This window comes from Arvicanthis niloticus, chromosome 30, assembly GCF_011762505.2.
Source record: "Arvicanthis niloticus isolate mArvNil1 chromosome 30, mArvNil1.pat.X, whole genome shotgun sequence".
In the NCBI taxonomy this organism is placed as follows: domain Eukaryota; kingdom Metazoa; phylum Chordata; class Mammalia; order Rodentia; family Muridae; genus Arvicanthis; species Arvicanthis niloticus.
Genome location: NC_133438.1, coordinates 21,955,021 through 21,976,343, shown reverse-complemented (window position 1 = coordinate 21,976,343; position 21,323 = coordinate 21,955,021). Strand labels below are relative to the sequence as shown.

At 42.6% G+C, this 21,323-nt stretch overlaps 1 protein-coding gene across 2 annotated transcripts in view; it reads left to right on the top strand.

The window, feature by feature from the left end:
* The window catches only part of Pde7b (phosphodiesterase 7B), a 313,578-nt gene that overhangs the window by 144,730 nt on the left and 147,525 nt on the right, over positions 1–21,323 (top strand). The window contains exon 1 of one of the 2 annotated variants that reach the window (XM_076928084.1): positions 15,565–16,139. The exons of the other annotated variant lie outside the window; for it this stretch is intronic. Within the exon in view, the coding sequence (XP_076784199.1) occupies positions 15,905–16,139 (235 nt within the window). The 5' untranslated portion in view covers positions 15,565–15,904. Of the gene's footprint in view, positions 1–15,564; positions 16,140–21,323 lie in introns of those variants that run through there. 2 annotated transcript variants of the gene reach the window in all.

Sequence of the window (21,323 nt, the reverse complement as noted above, 5' to 3'; positions counted from 1 at the left end):
TACTAACTCTGAAGAGAAAGACTGCTGATCAGATTCTAGCCTATCTCTTCACAGAGAAGAAAGCCAAGTCCTGTAGTAGTTATTGCCTCGTTGAAGATCAAAGAGTCTTTACATACATGGGTTTTGCCCATATAATATTCTTCTACCAATCACATCTTCTTCAGATGGCCTCTAGCAAGCACCCATATTAAGGGCAAGAGAATCAGGCCGATCAAATGCCTGTCATTAAGGTCACCTCTCATCTCTACTTCCCTGCTGACAACTCATGGTATAATTTCTTATATTTCTCAATCTGTATATCAATGCACTCTAGCAATGGTGTTATGGTCTGCCTGTCTCTCTCTGTGAATAGTTCTCTGAGTAGAAAGGCTTTTTCTTTCTTTGCTTCTCTATTGCAATGAAGAATATCATAACCAAGGCAACAAGAGTAAGGAACAGTTTGATTTGACTCACACTTCCTCTTGGCAGGCTATCTATCATTCAGGAAAGTCGAGGCAGGGATGAGGAAAGTTATTTACTGGTGTGTTCTCCAGCCCATAATCGGCTAGTTTTGGAATTCCCTTGCTGTCCATAACATGCTGTGGCCTCCCACATCAATCATTCAACAAGAAAATGCCCCTCAGACTTGCCTACAGGCCAATCTGATGGAAGCATTTTCTCAGCTGAGGGTCTTTCTTCCCAATGATTCTGTGTCAAGTTGACAAAAAACAAAACACACACACACACAAAACAAAACAAAAAAACAAAACAAAACAACAACAAAAAAAAAGCAACAATAACAACGAACACAGGCTTTGTCTTTCCAGTCTCTAGCCTTGGCACTTACAGTACATACTTAGACTTCTCAAGTGCTCATTTGGGCTGGGTGATTGGACTGAGTTAGCAAAGCGTTTTGTTTCTTTCTAAGCGCTGTATTGTACAGTCATTCCCTAATGAATCTGAGGACTCGATTTTCTTTTGTATTCCTTACTCAGACTGCCTACTTGTCACATACTTAGATATCTGAAAGTCATCCCAAACTTAAACCATGCGGCCAAAATGCATAAGTAGGTCTAGATGCATTCCTTTGCTTTTCATCAGGACGCTCTAGGAAACTTTCCTCCAGAATATTTTCCAAAACTGTTTATTTTCCCAGCAGTCTTGTCACTGCTGCCTGAGAGCTAAGCCATCTCTTTTTTCTGCTTTGATATTTATTGGTCCCTTGGTTAATTTCTGCTTCTTCTCTGGCTCCTGCATAATTTGGTCTCCCCAGAGCAACCAGGGTGGTCCTATGCAAGCTATAGCTTTCTCCACTCTTCTCCTGAAACCACTCAGGAAATCTAATAGACCATCATCGCAGTCATACTTGGAATGACAGCAGAATTCAATCTATGGTCTACAGAGCCCATGACTGTCTGCTGGGATTTCATCTCATGCCTCCCTCTCATTTGACCACTGGGCCCCTTTTTCTCTTTCTGCCTGACTTCAGTTTTCAAAGAGACATAGTTCTAACTGTAGGATCTTTCCCCTCTCATTTGTGCTCCTCTCCCATGGACTCTGAAACAGTTTGCTTGGTTTGTTTTGTGTCTAATTAGCTATTTGTAAGTAATGTACCTTGCTAAGCTTCCATCAGGCCACAGTGAGACCCTGCCTGCATCTCAAATCAGGAACTGTGTTTTAGAGGAGGCCCATTGAGGCCACTCATCATTAATCAAACAGGTATCCAACACACCCAGACAATAACTGGCTCTGACTGATGGCCATCAGATCATCAGGACTTAAGTCAGACTTATCTCTCAGGACAAGTCCTGGGGCACTATCTGGAAACCAGTATACTGCCAGTTCTGACAAGCTCATAGACATCTCATGACCCCAAACTTGAATCTTATCCCTGTGAGCTGAGAAGAACCCTAAAGAGAAGTCAGTGGCTTAAGACCACCCTCTTTAAATCTTTGACGTAGCTGTGACTCCAGATATATCACCAGCCAGCCACACACATACCTTAGCAATGTCTGTCCCCACTCTTGAACAGAGCAGTCAAGCACAGATAGCTCAGAGTGATGCCACAGCTACGCTGTCCTCTGGTTCTGAGCGGCACCCTTCCCTCCTCCATCCTGCTCTCTAACAATTCCCTGTTCTTTTTCAACACTACAAGTTTCTTCAACCTGTTTTTAGTATTCAAATCAGCCAGAACCCCTATTAGAGACTACTGAGTTCTCTCATTACAGGAAACGCCCAAAAGCAAAGAGGGAGGAGGAGGAAGAGGAGGAAAAAGAGGAGAAGAAAGAAGAGGAGAAGTTGAGGAAAAAGGGAGAGAGAAGCAGAGATAAAGATTCTTTTAAATTTGTTTTACTTTTTTTGTTCAGGTAACAGAATTCTCATTTATGAAATTGTTACTTTAATGCCCTCGATGATGTTATTGGGCCTGAAAGGGAGAATCTCCCAGAGTGCTTCAGGAGTAGCCTTAAGCGGCTGTCTGATAGCAGACCACACATCCTTCTAACAGCCCTAAATGATTTAGTGATGCATACTATGTGGAGAGCTGGGAAACTGTACATTTTTAAACAATTGTCCCCTTGGAATAATTGTGCTCTAATAGATTTAGGGAGAAGTTAGCTCAGCTTTCACTGTCCATGGCTATTTAGAATCCAGAAAAAAAAAATTAAAAAATAACATTTTAGCTCTTGGTCTATAGAACTGGATCTGCGGAAAGACCCTTATGATCAGAAATACGTATTAAAAGTTAGACCATGGGGGAAAGAGTTGGCAGTTGACCCAATCATGAGGAAGAAGGCCTGAAGCTATCAAGGTCTCAGAGAATCTTTAAGTTCATGGCCAGTCAGAGGGTGGAACTGGGAGAAATCAGTGAGGAAAGCCCTTTTCCAGGAAAGCACCAGACCTGAGCTCCATCCCCAGAAGCTGTTTTTAAAAATGGATATGGTTACACTCACCTGTAATCCCAGAGTTGGGTGGGACAGGCAGGCAAATCTCTGGAACTCTCTGGTCAACTAGCTTAGCCTATTTAGGGAGTTCCGGGTCAATGAGTCTGTCTCAAAAATCAAAAGGCAGAAAGTGACTGAAGAAGGATTACCTGGTGTTATCTTCTGACTGCCACATGACCGTACACACATGTATTTCGTGCACACACGAGGAGGAGGTATCATGACTAGTGAAATTTTGCACTTTTTTTTTTTTTCAGAAACCAGGATAGTCTTGGGCTCACTATGTAGCCAAGAATGACATTGAGTTCCTAATCCTTCTGCCTCTACGTGCCAGATCCCAGGAGTATGGGTGTGGACCATCATCCTGGTTTAGGTGGTACTGGGGATCCAACCCAGGGCCTCATGAATGTTGAGCTTCTTTTGTCTCTTTCCTCTTTTATCTTTATCTTCTTTTTATTCCAACTTCTATGCTGTACAGCAGCGAATCAATTCTCTCATCCATTTCCTTTTGCAGTTGCCTCCCCTGCCTTTCTCCCCCCATGCCGTGATAGTCTCACACCTGCTGGTGCCCAGGGCTAAAGTGTTGGTGCTAGCTTATAGAGGAGAGAGCGCTGATCTGGAAGAGATGATAACATGGAAATTATTGGAGGCCTGCTCTGTGCGTAGCTTTGTATTTATCTGTATACTTTCCACGCGTGACTTCCTTTAATACTCTTAATTACCCTAAGAACCAAGCTTATCCACTGCGCCAGTGTTACTGTGTTATGCTTGGTTTTGTTGCTAGAAATGGCCTTCAAAAGATGTATAGAGAAAGCCCCCAAGGAAATGCCAACTTGAAAAAGTACACAGACGTGGGGTATTTAACCAACAGGTTAGAAGAAAGATGCAGCAGCAGGCTACATTCCAAGGGAAGCCTCGGGCTGATTCTGTAAGCAAGGTCTTATTTCGCACGTTTGAGATCTTCAGGGAAAATGTGACTTTACCGACCATGTTAACCGGGGGAAAGTTCTAACCCTTCAATAATTTCAAGAAAACCAAACTATGGCTGAGGTCAAAGGGAGTCCTTGATTTTGCAACACCAAGTATCCCTGCTGAGGTTTCCCAAAAATGCCGTGGCTGTCCCACACAGAGCTTTCTCCATACTTCTACCACAAACACAACAGTGCTAATTCAGAGTACATTGTAATCTAGAGCACTTTGGGGGCTGTTCCATGGCTGATCTCGGGGACTCAAATACCTGCTCACCTCAAATGTGAGAACGTAAAGGTGAAATGTACTTGAATATCCTGTAACACCTTTGGAAAGAAGGTTTATACTTGACAAGTTCATGTGTATCAATAAGTGACCGGCCACATTATGTAAAAAGTAAAAGAAACAGATACCTGACCCCCTGTCCCCAGATGCTCTGTGTACACACTTCTACACTACCAACATCAGCTGACAGCCAGATCTGAGTGGCCATGGACTGTGGTCCATGCAAAGAATGACCCAAGGCATTTCCTTCATACTTGGAAACACTTAAGGCTCTTTTCCTTCCATTCCTGGTCAAGCTGGTCAGCAAACAGACACAGCTGGCACCGGGAAATGGCTTTGCAGCTTTAGTCACTGGCTCCAAGAAGAAGATATCTGTTCAGTATCCCCACAGATCTGTAAGCTCAGTTCACCAATTCCACACCACCGCTCACCGCTCTCTGATTCTTCAGGCCAGCTGTAGTTTATTTACCTGAAAAAAAAAAAAAAAAAAAAAAAAGGTTGCCCTGAAGATCTGTCAGCTGTCTCATAGTTCCAGGACACAGCCAGGGCAATCAGTGACAGGATCGGTGTCACATGCACTGTCATAAGAATAAGGTCACCTTTGCCATTACCTTCAACAAGAAAGTGCTGGAGATGACTCAATGGTCACAGGCACTTGCCACTGAGCCTGACAACCTCAGTTTGATGCCCAGGTCCCATGAGAATAAAGGAGAAAACCAGCTCCAGCAAGTTTTTCTCTGATCTCCATTTCTGTGTATGTGTGTGTGCACAGGCACACACACACATGTGTAATGGTTGGTGAGAAGATCAGATACAAGACCATCTTACTTGTCTAAATGTCAAGTCCCAAGCAAGATGAGGCCAATGATTCCCTGTTCCAAGAAACGAAAACAAGTGCTAGTGTGTCAGTGGGAAGCTAAGACGGGAGGATTCTGAGATAAAAAAGTACATAGCAAGACTCTGTCTCAAAATAAGAAAGACAATAATGGAAAAAAAAATGAAGTAAGTTTTCTTCCTCAACATAACCAAAGAGAAATATGTTGTATGTGGTTCACTCAGATATTTTAAAAAATTAGATAACTACCTGATCTCCCTTCAGTAATGAGATGGTTTTTCCAAGGAATCCTAATGCTTGCTGTCTCTTTTTCTCTGTTGTGTAAGGACACATAAGAAAGGCATCCATCTGCAAGCCAGAGCTCGACCTTGCCAGAGTCAGGCCCTTCTGGCAACTAATGTTGAACTTTGAAGCTGCTACAATGTGAAAAATCAATGTTTGCTCTTTAAGCCTTCCAGACTGTGGTATTTTGGTGCAGCAACCCAAGACTGCCCATTGCATGATAATATGGAAATAATTCAGTATTTCTAAATTCCCTTAAAGCTGTGGCCTCCTGTGACTCCTTTCTCTTTGCTCTGTTTGACTGGGAGCTCCGCCTAAGCTACTAATTTGCTAGGAACACAATCTCAATTCACTTAACAAATACAATAAGAATGATCTCAAAGTTTTTAAATCTCTGGAGTTCAGCTTTAAAACCTCTACTAAATAAAAAAAAAAAAATAACAAACATAAAATTGTCCAAATCTGCATTCCTGTATATAATCATTTTTTAATTTCAACAAGAATTTCAAAGATTATTTTTCCATGTGAAGATAAAATTATAATGAAAAAATTGGTTATAATCATCATTATCAATAAAACTAATTATGACATATTTATATGGTGGTACCATATAGCTCCTTCTCTCTGCTAAATTCATTTTTAAAAGAAAGTTTAGAAACTAGGGCTGGGATGTAAGTTCATTAGTAGACTGCATGCCTAGCATACAAAAAGTCCCTTTGTTTAATTCCCTATACCACAAAATCCAAACCTGATGGCATACACCTTTAGTCCTCACACTCATGACACATGGCAGGAAAATCTGAAGTTCAAAGTTATCCTTGTTGACTCTGCAAGTCCACCCTAGACTACTACATGAGACCATTTCCTAAAAGAGAAAGTCAGGAACAGTATCTTTACACGCTGAACACTGCAGCATGAAACAGATGCAATAATAATGCATGTTGAGGGGCAGAGAGTGGTAAGGATCTCACGTTGCACAGTGTAAGCCAATAAACAGTTCCTCTGTGTAATGTGAAAGTCAGGACAGGGCCCCAAAGGCAAATGAAGTTATGTTTACGGTTAAATGAAATTAATCGGAGGTCTCTCTTGGTTTAAATAGACAGGAGTTAACTCTGAGATTTCGTAAGGAAAATACTAGCTTTCTCTGGATCGGACACACGGCCAAATCTTTCCTAACAATGAACACAGTGGGAGTAGTAACACATCGATCTCTTATTGCCGTTGTAACAAACCACAACTTATCACTTAAAATACTTCAGATTTATTTTCTCATTGCTCTAGTGATCTGAGATCTAAAACCCAAGTTCTCTACACGTCTGAGTACCATTCTGAGGATTCTGATGGTGAATCCATTTTCCAGTCTTTTCCATCTTTTAGAGGCAGCCTGCAACCTTGGCCATAGGTGCTTTCTACCAGCGAGCCCGCACTGACTGGGAAATACTTCTCACGGTACATCTCTCTGGTTCTTTCCATAATTGTCGTTCACATGGAAAGTTCCTGTCACTATACAGGGCCTGTCCAGAGTTTAAGACAGCCCAGGTCTCTGTTACAATGCAGGCTTCTCCCTTGGCCTCCCTTCTACCATACAACGAACATATCAACAGGTCTGGAAATCAGGATGTAGTCATCCTGAGAGTCCATCTTTCTATCTTTTACAACCAATATCAGAATGCCTCTGGCATGTTTAGACAACAATACAGTTTCCATAGAAATAGTATGTGTTTGATGTAAGTTTGAGAGACTCTGAAAGACCAAATGAGTAGAAGGCTATTTTTGAAATCATTAAATGTCCCACAAAGGGATTTGGACAGTGTTGTAAGGAATGATTTTCTTATCAAAATAATATGAATAGTTGTCATCACGTTTATGTCACAGTTTGAAAATGATATGATTATAAGGCGTATCCAGCCTACAATACATCCACTCGTCAAGGTAAACAAGACTCAACGGAAATGTTTTAATGGCTATTGCAAGAGTCAAACAACACAGTGTGGTGATAGTTCGATCAATTGCCTCCTCGGAGTTTGAAAGTGGGGAGGGTGGAACCGATAAAGAGCACTGCAAAGGCAGTGATAGGCTTACTATTATGGATTACTATTACATCTGAAACCCCCACTTTTTCACAGACTGGGACACAAATACAGAGGTCACCAGGACAACGGAGCAACATCCTGTCTTAAAATAAATAAAAAGTAAATGAAATCTTAGACTTACGGTCCCAAAGTTAAGTCCTGGTATTCTGGTTGAGACATGAAAACATAAGAACAACGGATCTAAGGACATATGCACATCAAAGGTCAGGCTAATATCAAGTTCAAAGGTCAGGAAACTAGGAATGGGAAGCTTTAGAGAACTTAGGGAGAATGCTCCAGGGATAACACAGGACAAGGGGCACTTAGATCTAGAAACTGAAATAATAAAATAGACCAGGACCAGTTAGCACCATATACTAGAGACCAAAAGATTCCAATCATTTTATATCAAGGAATAAAATATCACTAGAGTTTGAAAGGGAAAGTGGGGGTGGGGAACGAACAAGAATGACGAGACAATCATTTGCCATAGAGTGCAGGTGCTCTCTTGGTAAGTGTTTTTGTTGCAATGCTACATGCTAGACAAACAAAAGACCTAGTGAGATCCCTTCTCTTTATCTGGCATACTAGACTACTTGAGGCTATCTGTTCGCCCCCCTTTATGTCTACCTTTAGTTTCCAGCTGACTGCGACATCCAGAACCATGTAAAATAACAAGCATGACGTGCATTTACTGGGAATCTAATATCTCTCGCTTTCTCTTCCTCATCTGTAGTTTCTCTCCTTGGGCCACAGGAAATATAGGTGTTTGTTCAAAGAGCAAAGCACTTAGCCTTGAGGAGGAGGGGGAAGGAGAAAGACAATGGAAAATAATACAGCAGAGCTGTGTCTGAGATTTCTGACAGGTGCTTTCATTTATCCTGCGCGTTCTTGTTTAGTTAACTATACAAATTTTTAATCATATAAATGTGGTGCTGTTCCAGCCTCCTGTTCTTGATTACACTTGTCTTCCAGCTGACTTCACATGCCTCTGGCTCCTGGCACTGCGTGCTCATAAATACTACAGCTGGGGCTGCAGGAATTCCAGCCCATACCTTTAAAAAGTACAGCCTATGGTTGAGTTTATTTTACTTATCTTTTGTGCCTTGTGTCGCATTTTCCCAAGGAAGAATGAGAAGCAGAGATCAGAACGTTTCTCTGAGTCAGCAGCACCATAGGCCCTGATGTCATGAGTGCCTGTTCTCTCTCTCTCTCTCTCTCTCTCTCTCTCTCTCTCTCTCTTCCATCTTTCTTTGTGGAATCATATGGCCACCATCCATCCATGCTTAGGATATTACAGTGGGAAAGATTTTAAGGCTTTATCTAAAGACCACATTGTGTAAATCTTTAGTAACTCACATAAAAGGACCAATCGTGTATGACTGATGGAGGGGCTCAAAGGCTCAGAACCTTGCTATATGCTAACCGTTGCAAAGGTAAGATGGACTCTCTCACCAGGCTGAAAAGTGTGGAGTGGAAGAAAATGCTTAAACAAAAGAGGAATTGGAAACCCGACCTAAGTTTTGATGAACACTGGATGAGAACAGACTTTAAAAGAGAAAATAAAAGAAAGAAAGAAGCATTTGTTATAAAGTTGAAGACCATCATGGATGTTCACTGCAGCGGTTTATACTTAACAGCCAACCTTTTTTTTTTTTTAAAGTTACACCATAACAACCACCACCACCAAGCAGTGAAACAACACTGAGAAGCCAAGCTGTGGTTTGATGCCATGAACATCTCTGGATATGGCCCTGGTTCTTGTGTTCATGGTTTCCAAGCTGACTTTGAACTTTTAAACACACAAATGAATATCACAGGCAGAGATGGGTCCTGTTAGAAATCTTTGTCCTTTATTTTTTTATTTTTCTTTTGTCGTGTTGTTTGTACCACAAATTTTTCCATACCTACTAGTGACCCTGTTTGTTTTTAATCATTTAGAAAGGAAAACCCTTCGCCTTGCCATTTTTCAAAGGTCCTTTGAGGCTAATATTCCTCTCTCCTCTCCTTGAGATCTTCTAAACCCAGCCTAATTCTTTGCAGCATGCAGGAGCCATGTATTTCACTTACACAAAAACAAGAAGGTAGAAACCTATTTCAAACTTTTAAAACATTACACTTGACTTTGCACAGTATGCTCCCATTAAAAACACAGATTAAATGTAAAGCCCTTAAGAGTAATTGAGATGCTAAAACTGTTTAAAGCATAAAGATCCCAGACAAATGTAACCTGGGTCCTCATAAGTTTGTCTGGGGAAATGGGCCAGTGGGCAGCCTGAAAACACATGTTCAGCAAGGACATAGGACACAGAGCTGCACAACTCATGAACATCAGATGTACCTGTTAGTCACTGTAGATGAAAGCAGTTCCCTGTGAAGAGGATACACAGAAGTCACGGCAGTAAATAACACCCGAAGATCACACGGGCTGCAAGTGTAATTGTGGTTCATGGGTCTTTCACGTAGGAAGAAAGTTTAGCCTATTGACCCATGCCTGACCACACACACTGTCCTTGCCTATCCAATGAGCAAGCAGTCACTTTCACTTGATGCAGGTTTCCACATTTCAGTCCCTTATTTTCCCCCTATGGGCCACAGCCCAGTAATACTAATAACCCACTGCTCTGTCTTTACCTTTTGGACTTCTGTATTCTTATGAAAAGGATGGACCAATTCTAAAGATAAAAGGGCCGGGTGTTTTAGCTTTCTACTAGATCACTTTAAAAATATAGTCAGAATTTGAACTTAAATTGTCAGCCGTGTGTCTTTGTTATCTTTGTTGTTTTCTAGACATAGGGTCTCAAAATGTGACTCCCCTGCCTCAGCTCCCCAAACACCAAGATTACAGATGTGAGCCCCACACCCTGCCAAGGATAATGTTTTCAACTTTTAATAATAATATTACATCTTAGAGCACATTTCCATTTTAAAGCTGTTTAAATTCTTTTGAAAGATTGCTCTGCAATGGCCAAGGTGTTTACTGCTCTCTCACCCACTTACAGATAAGACATTAAATCTGAGGTCAGACTTAACCGTGAGCACAGTGTGAAACTCAGTTTTTGTGACCCTTAGATAAGTCAGTAGCCCTGGAGGCGCTTTTTTTTTTTTTTTAAAGCACTCCTTGTTGTACTTCTTGGTTTAGTCTTTTTTTTTTTTTTTTTTTTTTTAAATAGGGACTCAAATATAAAATTATGACAAAGATCTTCTCCCACCAGTTATGGGTTTTCAGAATCAGAAATTCTAAAAGGCCGCAGTCATAGAAGGCCTGGGTCTCAGGTCTGGGAACTGGTCCTGGCTCGAACAGAGGGCCACTGCAGCAGCAGCAGGGAAGACACAAGGAAGAAAAGCAAGTCTTCCTGCTGCTTTGGCTTCCACCCTTGCTCTAGTAGTGTAGGCTCATTTGCTGTTGAAAGACAGTAAACTTAGCATTAGCTAAGATACCTAAAAGTCAAGAGAGGGCTGTCATGTGCTAGAACCCTGCTAGCCCCTTCTACTAGGATCTTAGCAGCAGAGCCCAGCAGCTCCCAGTTCCTAAGACAGGACCCAGGGACCCAGGGACCCAGGGACCCAGGGACCCAGGGACCCAGGGACCCAGGGACCCAGGGACCCAGGGACCCAGGGACCCAGGGACCCAGGGACCCAGGGACCCAGGGACCCAGGGCCAGCATAGCTTCCCCCTTTTTGCTGCCTGACTGCAGAGTGGATACACGAGTAGAACTTAGGTACCTGTTATGAAATCAAACTCCAAATCTGTCAACCGAGCCCCTTCTACCTCCTAATCCTCCTCTCACCCCACCCCCCCTCCTCTGTCCATGTGACAATGGGAATATATGCTACCTTGTATGGTCAGTCTGTAGCCCAACTCCTTCCCTTACTTACTGGCATGGTTCCTTGAGATTAGCTAAGGCCAGAGTTATTACATTTCTATTTCTCTTGAAGGACACTGTAAATTGTTTGAGCTTCTTCTACTTGGTCTGTATTAAACAAAGTTAAAAGACCTGCGTTTCCTTCCTTGCTCATTCTGGATTGCATCTGAATTGCAATTGTGAAACCAGAGTGGCCAAAAGGTTGGTAGCAGGGTTCAGAGGAAGCATGCATATTCATATTTGAGCTGAGTTGAAGAAAAAGGTGTGAGATACAACAGAACCCTCAAGCATAGAAGATAATGAATGACAGAGAGCCATAGGAGCGTACGTTTCTGTCAGAATCATCTCAGTGAGTTCATCACTAAAATGATGAATCTGCTAATAGACTCCATAGAAATGAAAATGACAACAAGTGTTTCTGTTTCCATAGTAAAACTATATTCTCTAGGATATTAGATATGTTTAAATGGTTGGTTTCCATTTTTAAGATTATATATAATATATAACAGAGCACACAGTCTATACCATATTCTCACAACCCTGAGAACATGAACAGTTAGTTCTTCAGTTTAATTCAAGGACCAGATCAATATATTTACTATTGAGGTTATCAATTTTTTTCCTTTACAGAAATTGCAACCATATGGCGGTTTTTAAAATCAAATTCAATTCCATTTGGAATAAGCTCTTTTTTGCTTCTTCCTTCCTCCTTCCTGCTATGCTTTTTCTTTGCCTGTATGTGTATATGTGTGTATGTGTGTTTGTAGATGTGTAAGTACATATGTGTATATGTGTGCATGCATGTGTGTATATGTGCATGTGTGTAGATGTGTGTATATGTGCATATGTGTAGGTGTGTGTATGTGTGCATGTGTGTAGATGTGTGTATATGTGCATGTGTGTAGGTGTGTGTATGTGTGCATGTGTGTAGATGTGTGTGCATGCATGTGTGTAGATGTGTGTGTGTGTGTGTGTGTGTATGTATGTGCATGTGTGTAGATGTGTAAATACATGTGGAGATCAGAGGTTCATATCAGGTGTCTTCCTCTATCCCTTTACTACCTTGTTTTTTGGGGGGGTTGTTGTTGTTGTTGTTGTTGTTCAGTTGGTTTTTGTTTTGTTTTTTGAGATTGAGCTTGGAGCTCACCTTATTGGCTAGACTGGTTGACCCAAGGTCTGCCTGCCCCCCCTCCAGCTCAGGTTACAGATGCAGGCTTCCACAGCCAGCTTTTCCATGGGTATCGGAGATCCATGCACCCTCATGCTTACCCTGCAAGGACTTCACCCACTGAGCCACTCTCCCAGTGATGGAACAGGCTAGCTGGATTTGAGAGTTCACAACACACTTCATTCACACAAAGAGAGAATCCTGTTTTTCTTTTACTGGAATGGTAGACTGGCTCAGAACTAGTCTATGTTGAAACCTCCTGTCCTGATAGCAACATTTGTGAGAATTCTCCAACAGACAAGGCTTTGCTTCACAAGTCCCGTGAGTACAGGACACTTCATGTGTTTTCCCAAGCCAGGTGACCCAGACTTATGGCATCCATTATATCTCAAGGTGAATGATGTTCACTGAGTGAAGTAAATCACAACATCATAGGCACACGCTCCTAAGGTAACTGTTTGAAAGACCAGAGACATCTCAGCCTGAGATAAGTTAGGAAATGTGACAAAGCCACCTTTCAGAGAAACACTGTGGCTGTGAGCTTTTAGTCTGTAAGAGCAAACACCTCATCAGTTCCTACTGGTCTCCTGGGCTGCTCTTAAGCCAAATGTCTCCTGAGCCAAGCTTTCTTGAAGATTTCCTGTACTTCCTGTCTCTGTGTGAGCCAGAAATACCCTGAGAACGACATTTGTTGTGGTATTCTTGCACTTCTGCTCTGGGATGAACATAATTCCATATTGGGGAAATTTTTTAAATTAAGAAAACATTTCAACACATAGACCTTCAAATGAAGTAGGTCCCCTTCAGGGATAAAAATTGGAATGTTTGACCTTAACTCATCTCATTCACTCATAGTCAATAACTCAACATTCTGCAACTTCTCTGGAATATTTTTACAAGGAAATGTGTGGAACAGTATGGGAGATGCCGTAGAAACATATATTCTTGGCTCTTTTAAAAAAAAAAAAAAAGTCATCTTGAAGAAACCTACAAGGAAGACCTGTGTCCTTAATCCATTAGCATCTGAGATATATCATATCATATATTTGTTTTCTTTGTTCTTAACCCCTTTGTCGCAAGGGTCAGGATATCCTGATGCTAAGTACTCTTGCAAAATAACTGAGCAAAAATAAAAATAGTCAAACCCTTAGGAAACCCTTCGGCTGCTAAGTCAGGGAAGTTTTCAACTGAGGAGTTAGTCTGAGACATTATTCAGGAACTATAGCGCGGAGTGTGACAGCCATCTAGATGTGCTTGTTAAATAGAAGCCTCTGATTCCTGAGATGCTTGACACCCCGAGTCTAATGGAAGAGCTGTCAAACTGCAGACACATCCAATTGCTTTATAAATCCTTTTATCTCAACAGAGGGAGTTAAAGGAAGACATCTTTCAGATAAAGTAGATCACCAATTTTTGCCTATTGGGTTGTATGAATATGTAGTTGTTATAGAAAACCTGTGATATTTTAACAATAAAATTCTCAAAAAAAGTAGTCATTCATATATATATATATACATATATATATGTTTGTGTATATATATGTGTGTGTATATATATATATATATAGAGAGAGAGAGAGAGAGAGAGAAGGTAGTGACCTTTTTTCATCTACTAGGAAAGAAAACAAGTTCACAGTATACTTTTTCATCCACAAAAAAAAAAAAAAAGAGAGGGAAAAAAATTACTTAATTCATTATGGACAACCAGACTTATTAACCATAGTTTTAGAAGAATAACAACAACAAAAAATTTTGCAGTGAGCTTTACTGCTTTCAACTTCAAAAACAGAATAAAGCAAAGAGGGCAGAGCGGTGAGAATAAAACAGCCCGCAATGGTCTTTCTCCTTGCCCCCAAATCTCCTCCATGCTCCCCTAAAGAAACATCAAACGGCCGTGTGATCAACCAGCCGTAGGAATGAGCAGCGGCTTGTACAGCAGCAAAACTAAAGAGCCAAGCAAAACAAAAGCCTTTGCAACCCAGAGACTCTGAGCTCGGAGGAAGACAGGATTGTTACAATGTCTTTCACGAAAGCAGGGCCTTTCTAAGTGAATGTGCAAGTTCAAATTGTCCCTACAAACCCAATTTGCTGGCAAAAGTCGCCAAGCATAATACCACCCCACTTTCGTTTATGTCCAGGGCCTTTCACATAAGCTACAGGGGGCATCTCTGTTGCTGTGTTGGCTCTGACTTTCAGGGTCAGCGCCTTCATCTCTGAACCTCAGGAAACAAGAGGCCTGGTCCACAGTTGTCCTCAATTCTCCACTCTGGGGTGGGGACACAGTAGTCAGTGGCCCAGATATTAAGCCCACAGTGTGGTCTCTTTGAAAAGAGTCATCCACGCTTTCTTTTTTCAGGCCATTTATGACCCCCTACCAACACCCTTTAAAGTGATGACTACACTTTAAAAATGGGGTTTTAACAATCCGGAGCCACGTGGCCAAGCTAAACAGACACTCTGTGCATATGCATAAGGACTTTGACACTTCCCTAATCCACTTCTTTCCAGTCAGCTTTGGAATGTGATTCAATGTTATTTCCTTCCAACCTGAAGGGCAGCTGAGGTTACAAAGGGATTTGACTTAAGGACCAAAACCCGGTTAGTCTGCAGAGAACTTTGACAGTAAGTGGGTGGGATCTGAAAGGAGGAAGGAGAGGATTGGTACTGTGGTCTTAGGATGGAGCCACCCCCATCCTGTGCGCCACTGTGAAGAGACAAGGCAGGCCCCCCACCAGGCCCTCCAGAGAGAGGCAGCTGCAGATGAACTCCAGAGCTCAGCTTCCCGGGTTGTTTGTTTGTTTGTTTGTTTGTTTCCCCTGAAAGCTCTTGGGATTTGCAGGAAGGACCGGAGTCTGGGAAGCTTCTAGGCTTTCTGTGCCATAGGTTGATCCCTAACCTGACACTTCCAGATAAATAACTAGCGTGTGAGGGGCCCCCCTCAGAAAGTCACGCAAAGTGGAGCCCCAAGTCTTCACCTGAAGTCTCTTTCACGGCTAAGCCATTTGGCAAACTTGACAAGCAGAAAAAAAACAAAACAAAACAAAACAAAAACAAAAAGCTCGCAGGAAAAAAAAAAATAAAAAGAGGAAGAAGAGGGAAGGCGAAGGCTGAAGCCTCCTCGATGGCTTTCCCCACTCCCGCTGTCGTTCCAGCTGTAGCCTGGGATTAATTAAGTGCTGTGAATTCAGTGCCTGAGAGAGAAGAGTTAAATGCACTGTATCTCTAAGGAAGGAAGGAGTCCAGAGACGGTTTCTCAGCAGTGAGGAACCTTAGGCAGTGCAGCGGTCTCGTCTCGTCGCCAGTGTTTTGTGCAGGGGCTGGGAAAGCCAGAGAGGCAGTGCCAGGCTGGAGAAGGCTTGTCTTTCCAAGGCTGGAGAGGATTTCACGCGGGTTTGCCTGCAACTGCCCGGGAAGAAATTCCCCTCTGGCGGCGGCGGCAGCAGCGGCGGCAGCAGCAGCGACAGCGAAGGCGGCAGCCCTACCTCCCCTTCTGAGGACCAGGGCAGAATGCCTGTACTAGAGCGGTACTTCCACTCTGCAGAACTAGGCAGGAGGTGGACAGCCCCAGAAGCCGTGCTGCCCTCTTCTCTCAGCAGGCCGGGGTGCCAGCAGGGGCCGCTACCCTGGGACTTGCCAGAGATGATCAGGATGGTAAAGCTGGTTTGGAAGTCCAAAAGTGAGCTACAGGCAACCAAACCGAGAGGCATTCTGGAAAATGAAGATGCTTTCCACAGCTTCCCAGGTAAACTGACTGCAGGGTGCAGAAGGTAACCCGGACAGGTCTCATCCCTCTGGGTCCAATTCTTGGGGCAAGGAAGGGAGGCAAGCTGTGCGGACAGGGTTCAAGGGCTGACTTACAAATGTTTGCTCTGTTGTAAAAGCACCTTTAAGTTAATCGTGATGGATGCAGGAGTATTAGAATGGAAATCAACAAACCTAGAATAGGGGTCAGCTTGCTGCAAGCTTGTCCTGCGGACTTAACGGGGTCAAACCTTCTGAGATTCTGAACCCAAAGGCAGAGAGTGCAATCGGATTCTCTTGAATGTCCATCCTACCCCTAACATTTCCTGTCCATAGTTAGAATAGTCTCCAACAGAGTGTTTTCCTTAGCTTGCTATTTGCACATCTTTAAGTAAAAACTGTACTCTCCAGTTTTTAACCATGCAACCTATGTAGTGTGTGTGTGCTTCCAGAACTGAGTGTGGTCTGCAGGCTTTTCCAATCCTTGAAAGTTAATCAACTACTCTGTCTCAGTTTCCTCTTTGGCAAGTGATGAATAATACCCCTACAGAGGTAAAGAAAGCTCAGGTCATCCACAAGTGTGTCGACGATGGGCGATGATGAGTCAGAAGGGTTTTTTCATGTCATAAGAATGTGCTGTTTGGGATGGGACAGTCAGTCGGACCTTTCCTGTGTGTCTATTGGGGAGGGGAGCAAAGATGCCCTTGAGACTCTTAAACTACAAATGCTACAACTGACGGCTGGGTGCTCCCTTCTTCTGGAGAATTGGCTGGTGAGTGGAAACTAGTGGGTTTCTTCTCAGAGAAGAAAGCTTAGGAGTGTGTTTATGCCTTTTAAGTCCTGGCCATCCCCGTGCAGCGGAATTCTGACGTGCCATCAGCAGTGAGCGATGGGACAGATAGAAAGACAGACAAAAAGTGATCTCCCTCTTTCTCATGGAAATGGGCTGAGAATAAAAACTCCCCTGGTCTTCTTTTAAATAACTTACTGCAGAGAGGTTTGGGTTTTTTGTTTGTTTGGTTGGTTGGTTTGTTTTGTTTTGTTTTGCATTAAGTTGCCAAATAGTTGATAAAGAATACTATTAAAAAGTAATGCTGGGGGCGGAGGGAGTCTGAAAAGAAGAAAAGAAACCAATGCTCTTTAGTAAACGAGTTTTTGAGCACTTAGAAAGGAGAAGCAAGGCCGTCAGCCTGAGGTTTGTGTGGCATCTGTAAGCGGCAAGCCAATGGAAATGGGTCTTGGTCAGAAGAAATGAGGTAATGGGAAAGCCAGTCATATGTCATGAAGCAGGCAAGGGAGACAGAAGCCACCTAAGCAGACGATGCAAGCAGGGCACCACAACTGTGCTGAGCCTTGCTTTGTATCACAGACTGAGATGATTAAAGTTCGTATCTCAAATGACTCCCATTTCATAGACCTTCCACACTCATCTCTTGCCAGCGTGTCTGTAGGGAAAGGTGCACAACATTCTCTATTTGTCATGTGGACAGATGTCTGACTCTAGAAGCGCTCCCACCCTGAGCCTCGCACAGCTCCCCACTGGCTCCTCCCTCAGCCACTGGCTCCTCCCTTACCATCTCCCAACTCACACCTGGAGAGAAAGCAGAGCCCACCCACATCTGCCTCCCCTGGCCTGCAATGAAGCTGGCTGCTTAAATGCCCCCTCCAGGAACGTCCATCTGCCTCGTTGCACCCCACCCCACCCCACTTCTCAGGGAAAGAAAAGTCTCACCATTTCTGATGTGAGCACGGGGCCAAGATGATGAACCTGGAGATGCGTGGCTTTTCCCTCTAAGTTGTCTCCTGCCTTCTTGCCCTCACGCTGTCTCTGGCCACTGCCTGTGTCGTTCTCTGCATGCCACAGGTGCTCCTTACAGACATCATCCCCACCGTTAGACCTTGGCAGAAATAGCTTGGGTTGTTTTCGGTTGCATATGGAGTAGGGGTGGGGGAGATGTGGTGGAAAGCACCAAAGTAAACGCAGACTGAATTCCCCCATGGCTTACTTCACAATCCCCAGTGAATGGAAACTTGACAACCTTAATAAGAGACTATGCAGCAAGTGGTACCGTCCTCCAAGGCTTGCCCTGTGTTTAGAACGTCTTTTGGCTCACCCAACTGAGAATGCTCTATTCAAACTACAAAATCAAATTCAGGGATCCCTGCCCTCCATCCCCATCTTCCCAGAAAGCAACTGATACATTGCACACAACATTTTTCCACGATATTACTAAAAACAGAGAGGCTCAATATTATAAATTCTGTGTATATTTTTTGACTGTTTGTAATAATGGATGATTAGACTGAAGTGTTTAAAAACCATGAAACTGCAGAAATTCTGAACAGCACCAGGAGTCACTTTACAGGGCTCTAGAAACAGCAGCCACCAGCTCCTAATATGTTATCTGCGACCTTCAGAAGCCCTAGGGCTCCTCCTTCCTTGTGGAGGGCACTGATACTTGTATTCATGCTTCTTTAGACAGTACTAGAACTCTGTTCTTTATGGTGAAACGTTTGAGGTATTTCATTAGGTAATAAAAGGAAGAGAACAAAGGAAAGCGCAGAGAATAAATAGAAATATCCATTCATGAGAAATTCAAGATGAGCTACAGTCAATCACAAGCCACGGAAAGCAGAAGAGGACAAGGGATGGCTGGGGAGGTGACAGGTCAGCATGCCCTGGGTGGCTGCTCTAAACAGCAGGCTGGAGAGAACTTTCATGATGGATGGGATGCAGGCTGTGTGGGGAGTGTCCCTAGACTGGGCGTTGCCCCAGATACGGCTCGGCTCACTCTCTCGAAAGGTGTTTCCAGAGTAGTGCTAATATCTGACTAACTGAAGTCAGAATGCCTCTGTAGTTACTGAGTTTCATCTTGTAGTTTTATCAGTGAAACATAGTTGCTGAGTTTCATCTTGTAGTTTTATCAGTGAAACATTCTTACGACTCTCGTCTCTTTTTCCTTTCTTGAAGTAAAAGATCATCTAATTAGCTAGTCCCTGTGTTTTTATAAATGAGGTGAATAGTTCAGAAAGACTCAACATTTGTCTCACGATTCCCCCAGAGCAGAATCTTAATAGTCTGAGTCACAGAACTTTTACATGATGAGAACACATGCTAAGTGTGTAGATTCACACTTAAGGTGGGACGTGGTTTCTGTAGTTACCTGCTATTGGGGCAAAACTCATGATTCAAAAAAAAAAGGCCTCAGTCAAAAAACTCATTTTTGTATTTAATTTAGGCTTAAAATTCTTCACTGATATGTGTTGTTTCTGTGTCAGAGTGTGTATATTTACCAAAAAATAATATTTACCTGTAAAGAAAGCTCACAGACTATTAGAGGGTAGCTAATTAACGTAGGTGGTTGTATGACTGTTGACTTTAAGAATCCTCTGTATCTGAAACAGTACAAGCGTGTCAGTTTCCAAAATATTTAAATACAATTAAAATTTAAAAACAAAACAACAACAAAAAACCCTCAGTCAAACCAAAATATAATGGAATCATTTAAGATGTCAGGACTGTGTCTTCTCTATGTTTTTTCTGCTTGGTTGTGTGGGGGAGGAGAAGGTTAGGTTTAGGTAGACGCCTCCAGTGCTGGGATGGTGTGGAGGTGTGGGGAACAGACGCCAAAGATGGGAGGAGGGGGTGGTGGGTGGTAGTGGGCAAAGAATTACTGGTTTCCCAAATGCTAGGGGTGCAAACATTGTGGCAATTTTGATTCTCAGCAGAGGCAAGTGTAAGTTCAGGTGCCTTCAGCAGAGCCTGTTCTTGTTGGAATAAATAATTTGACTTTGAGATTCAACCAAAGAGCGGCAAACTCTGTGTCTACCCTCCTTCCCTTTTGGTGTCTCCAGCCTAAATTGTGTATTATATTTTACTTATTTATAATCCTGTTCTCATTTTAATAGGCACTGGTTGCAGAAAAATACCAAAGCACAGGACTCATTTGAAAGAGAGAACACAGGCCATTTCCTTTTTAGCTCTTGCTTGTCATGTACTTCAAGGAGAACACAAATATCAGAAATGTGCTTGCTGCCCAGTTCTGCACAGCAAATGACAGACAGACAAGAAAATCTCCCAAAGGGTTCCAATTCCAGAACTCTACAATTTAAATCAACACTTAACCTAGCATTTAAAAGTGTCTTAAGTAACAGGCATGATATAAATTATGTTGAAGAGTGAGCACTTGAATCATTACGATTCAGGGAACATTTATCCGATGTATACCACGAATTGTGCTAGGCAACACTCGCTGAATGATGAATCCAGGGTTTAACGACAGAAGAGTGAGAACACGTCCATGAATCCACGCTCTGTCTGGAGCTTCAGTGTGAAAACAAGCACATGCTCATTTAAAGTTCCCCATCCACTCAAAATATTGACAGGAGAGCTGGTGAAACAAAGCACACTCATAAAAATTCATATGTACTTTCAAACGCTCATCAGGGCTTAATGATTTCATTCAAAACAGAATGAATTGCTTTGAAGAAAGAATCAATTAGCCTCAACGGGGGATATACTAATATTAATTTATAACATTTTTCTAAGGCTACTGCTGTCTGTGGACATTAGCCTATTAACCTACATTTGCTCTACAGCTTTAGGGAATGATGTCATCGATGATGTCAGACCTCCTTTAAATAGAACACAAGAGCAAATCAAAACCAAAAGACAAGCCAGATATGCTGGATCATGCTGTAACTCCAACATTTGAAGGCTGAGACAAGAGAATCATTATAAGTTTGAGGCCATCCTGGACCACACCATAAGTCGCAGGCCAACCTGAGCTACAGAACGAGACCCTACCTCACATAAAAAGTTAAAAGTAGCCGGGCGGTGGTGGCACACGCCTTTAATCCCAGCACTTGGGAGGCAGAGGCAGGCGGATTTCTAAATTCGAGGCCAGCCTGATCTACAGAGTGAGTTCCAGGACAGCCAGGGCTACACAGAGAAGCCCTGTCTCGAAAAAAAAACAAAAAAGAAAAAAAAAGTTAAAAGTAAATAAAAATGGAGATAGGAAAAAAACAAAAAACAAAAAAACTTTGAACCAAACATGTGCTTTCCATAAGTTCATTTTTCTAAATGACAAACATCCAAATGTAAGACGGTTTCTCCTGCTCCCTAATCACACATTTAAAGCTGTTTAAATCCTGCATCCACGCTGATGAGCTGGGAGACCTCGGA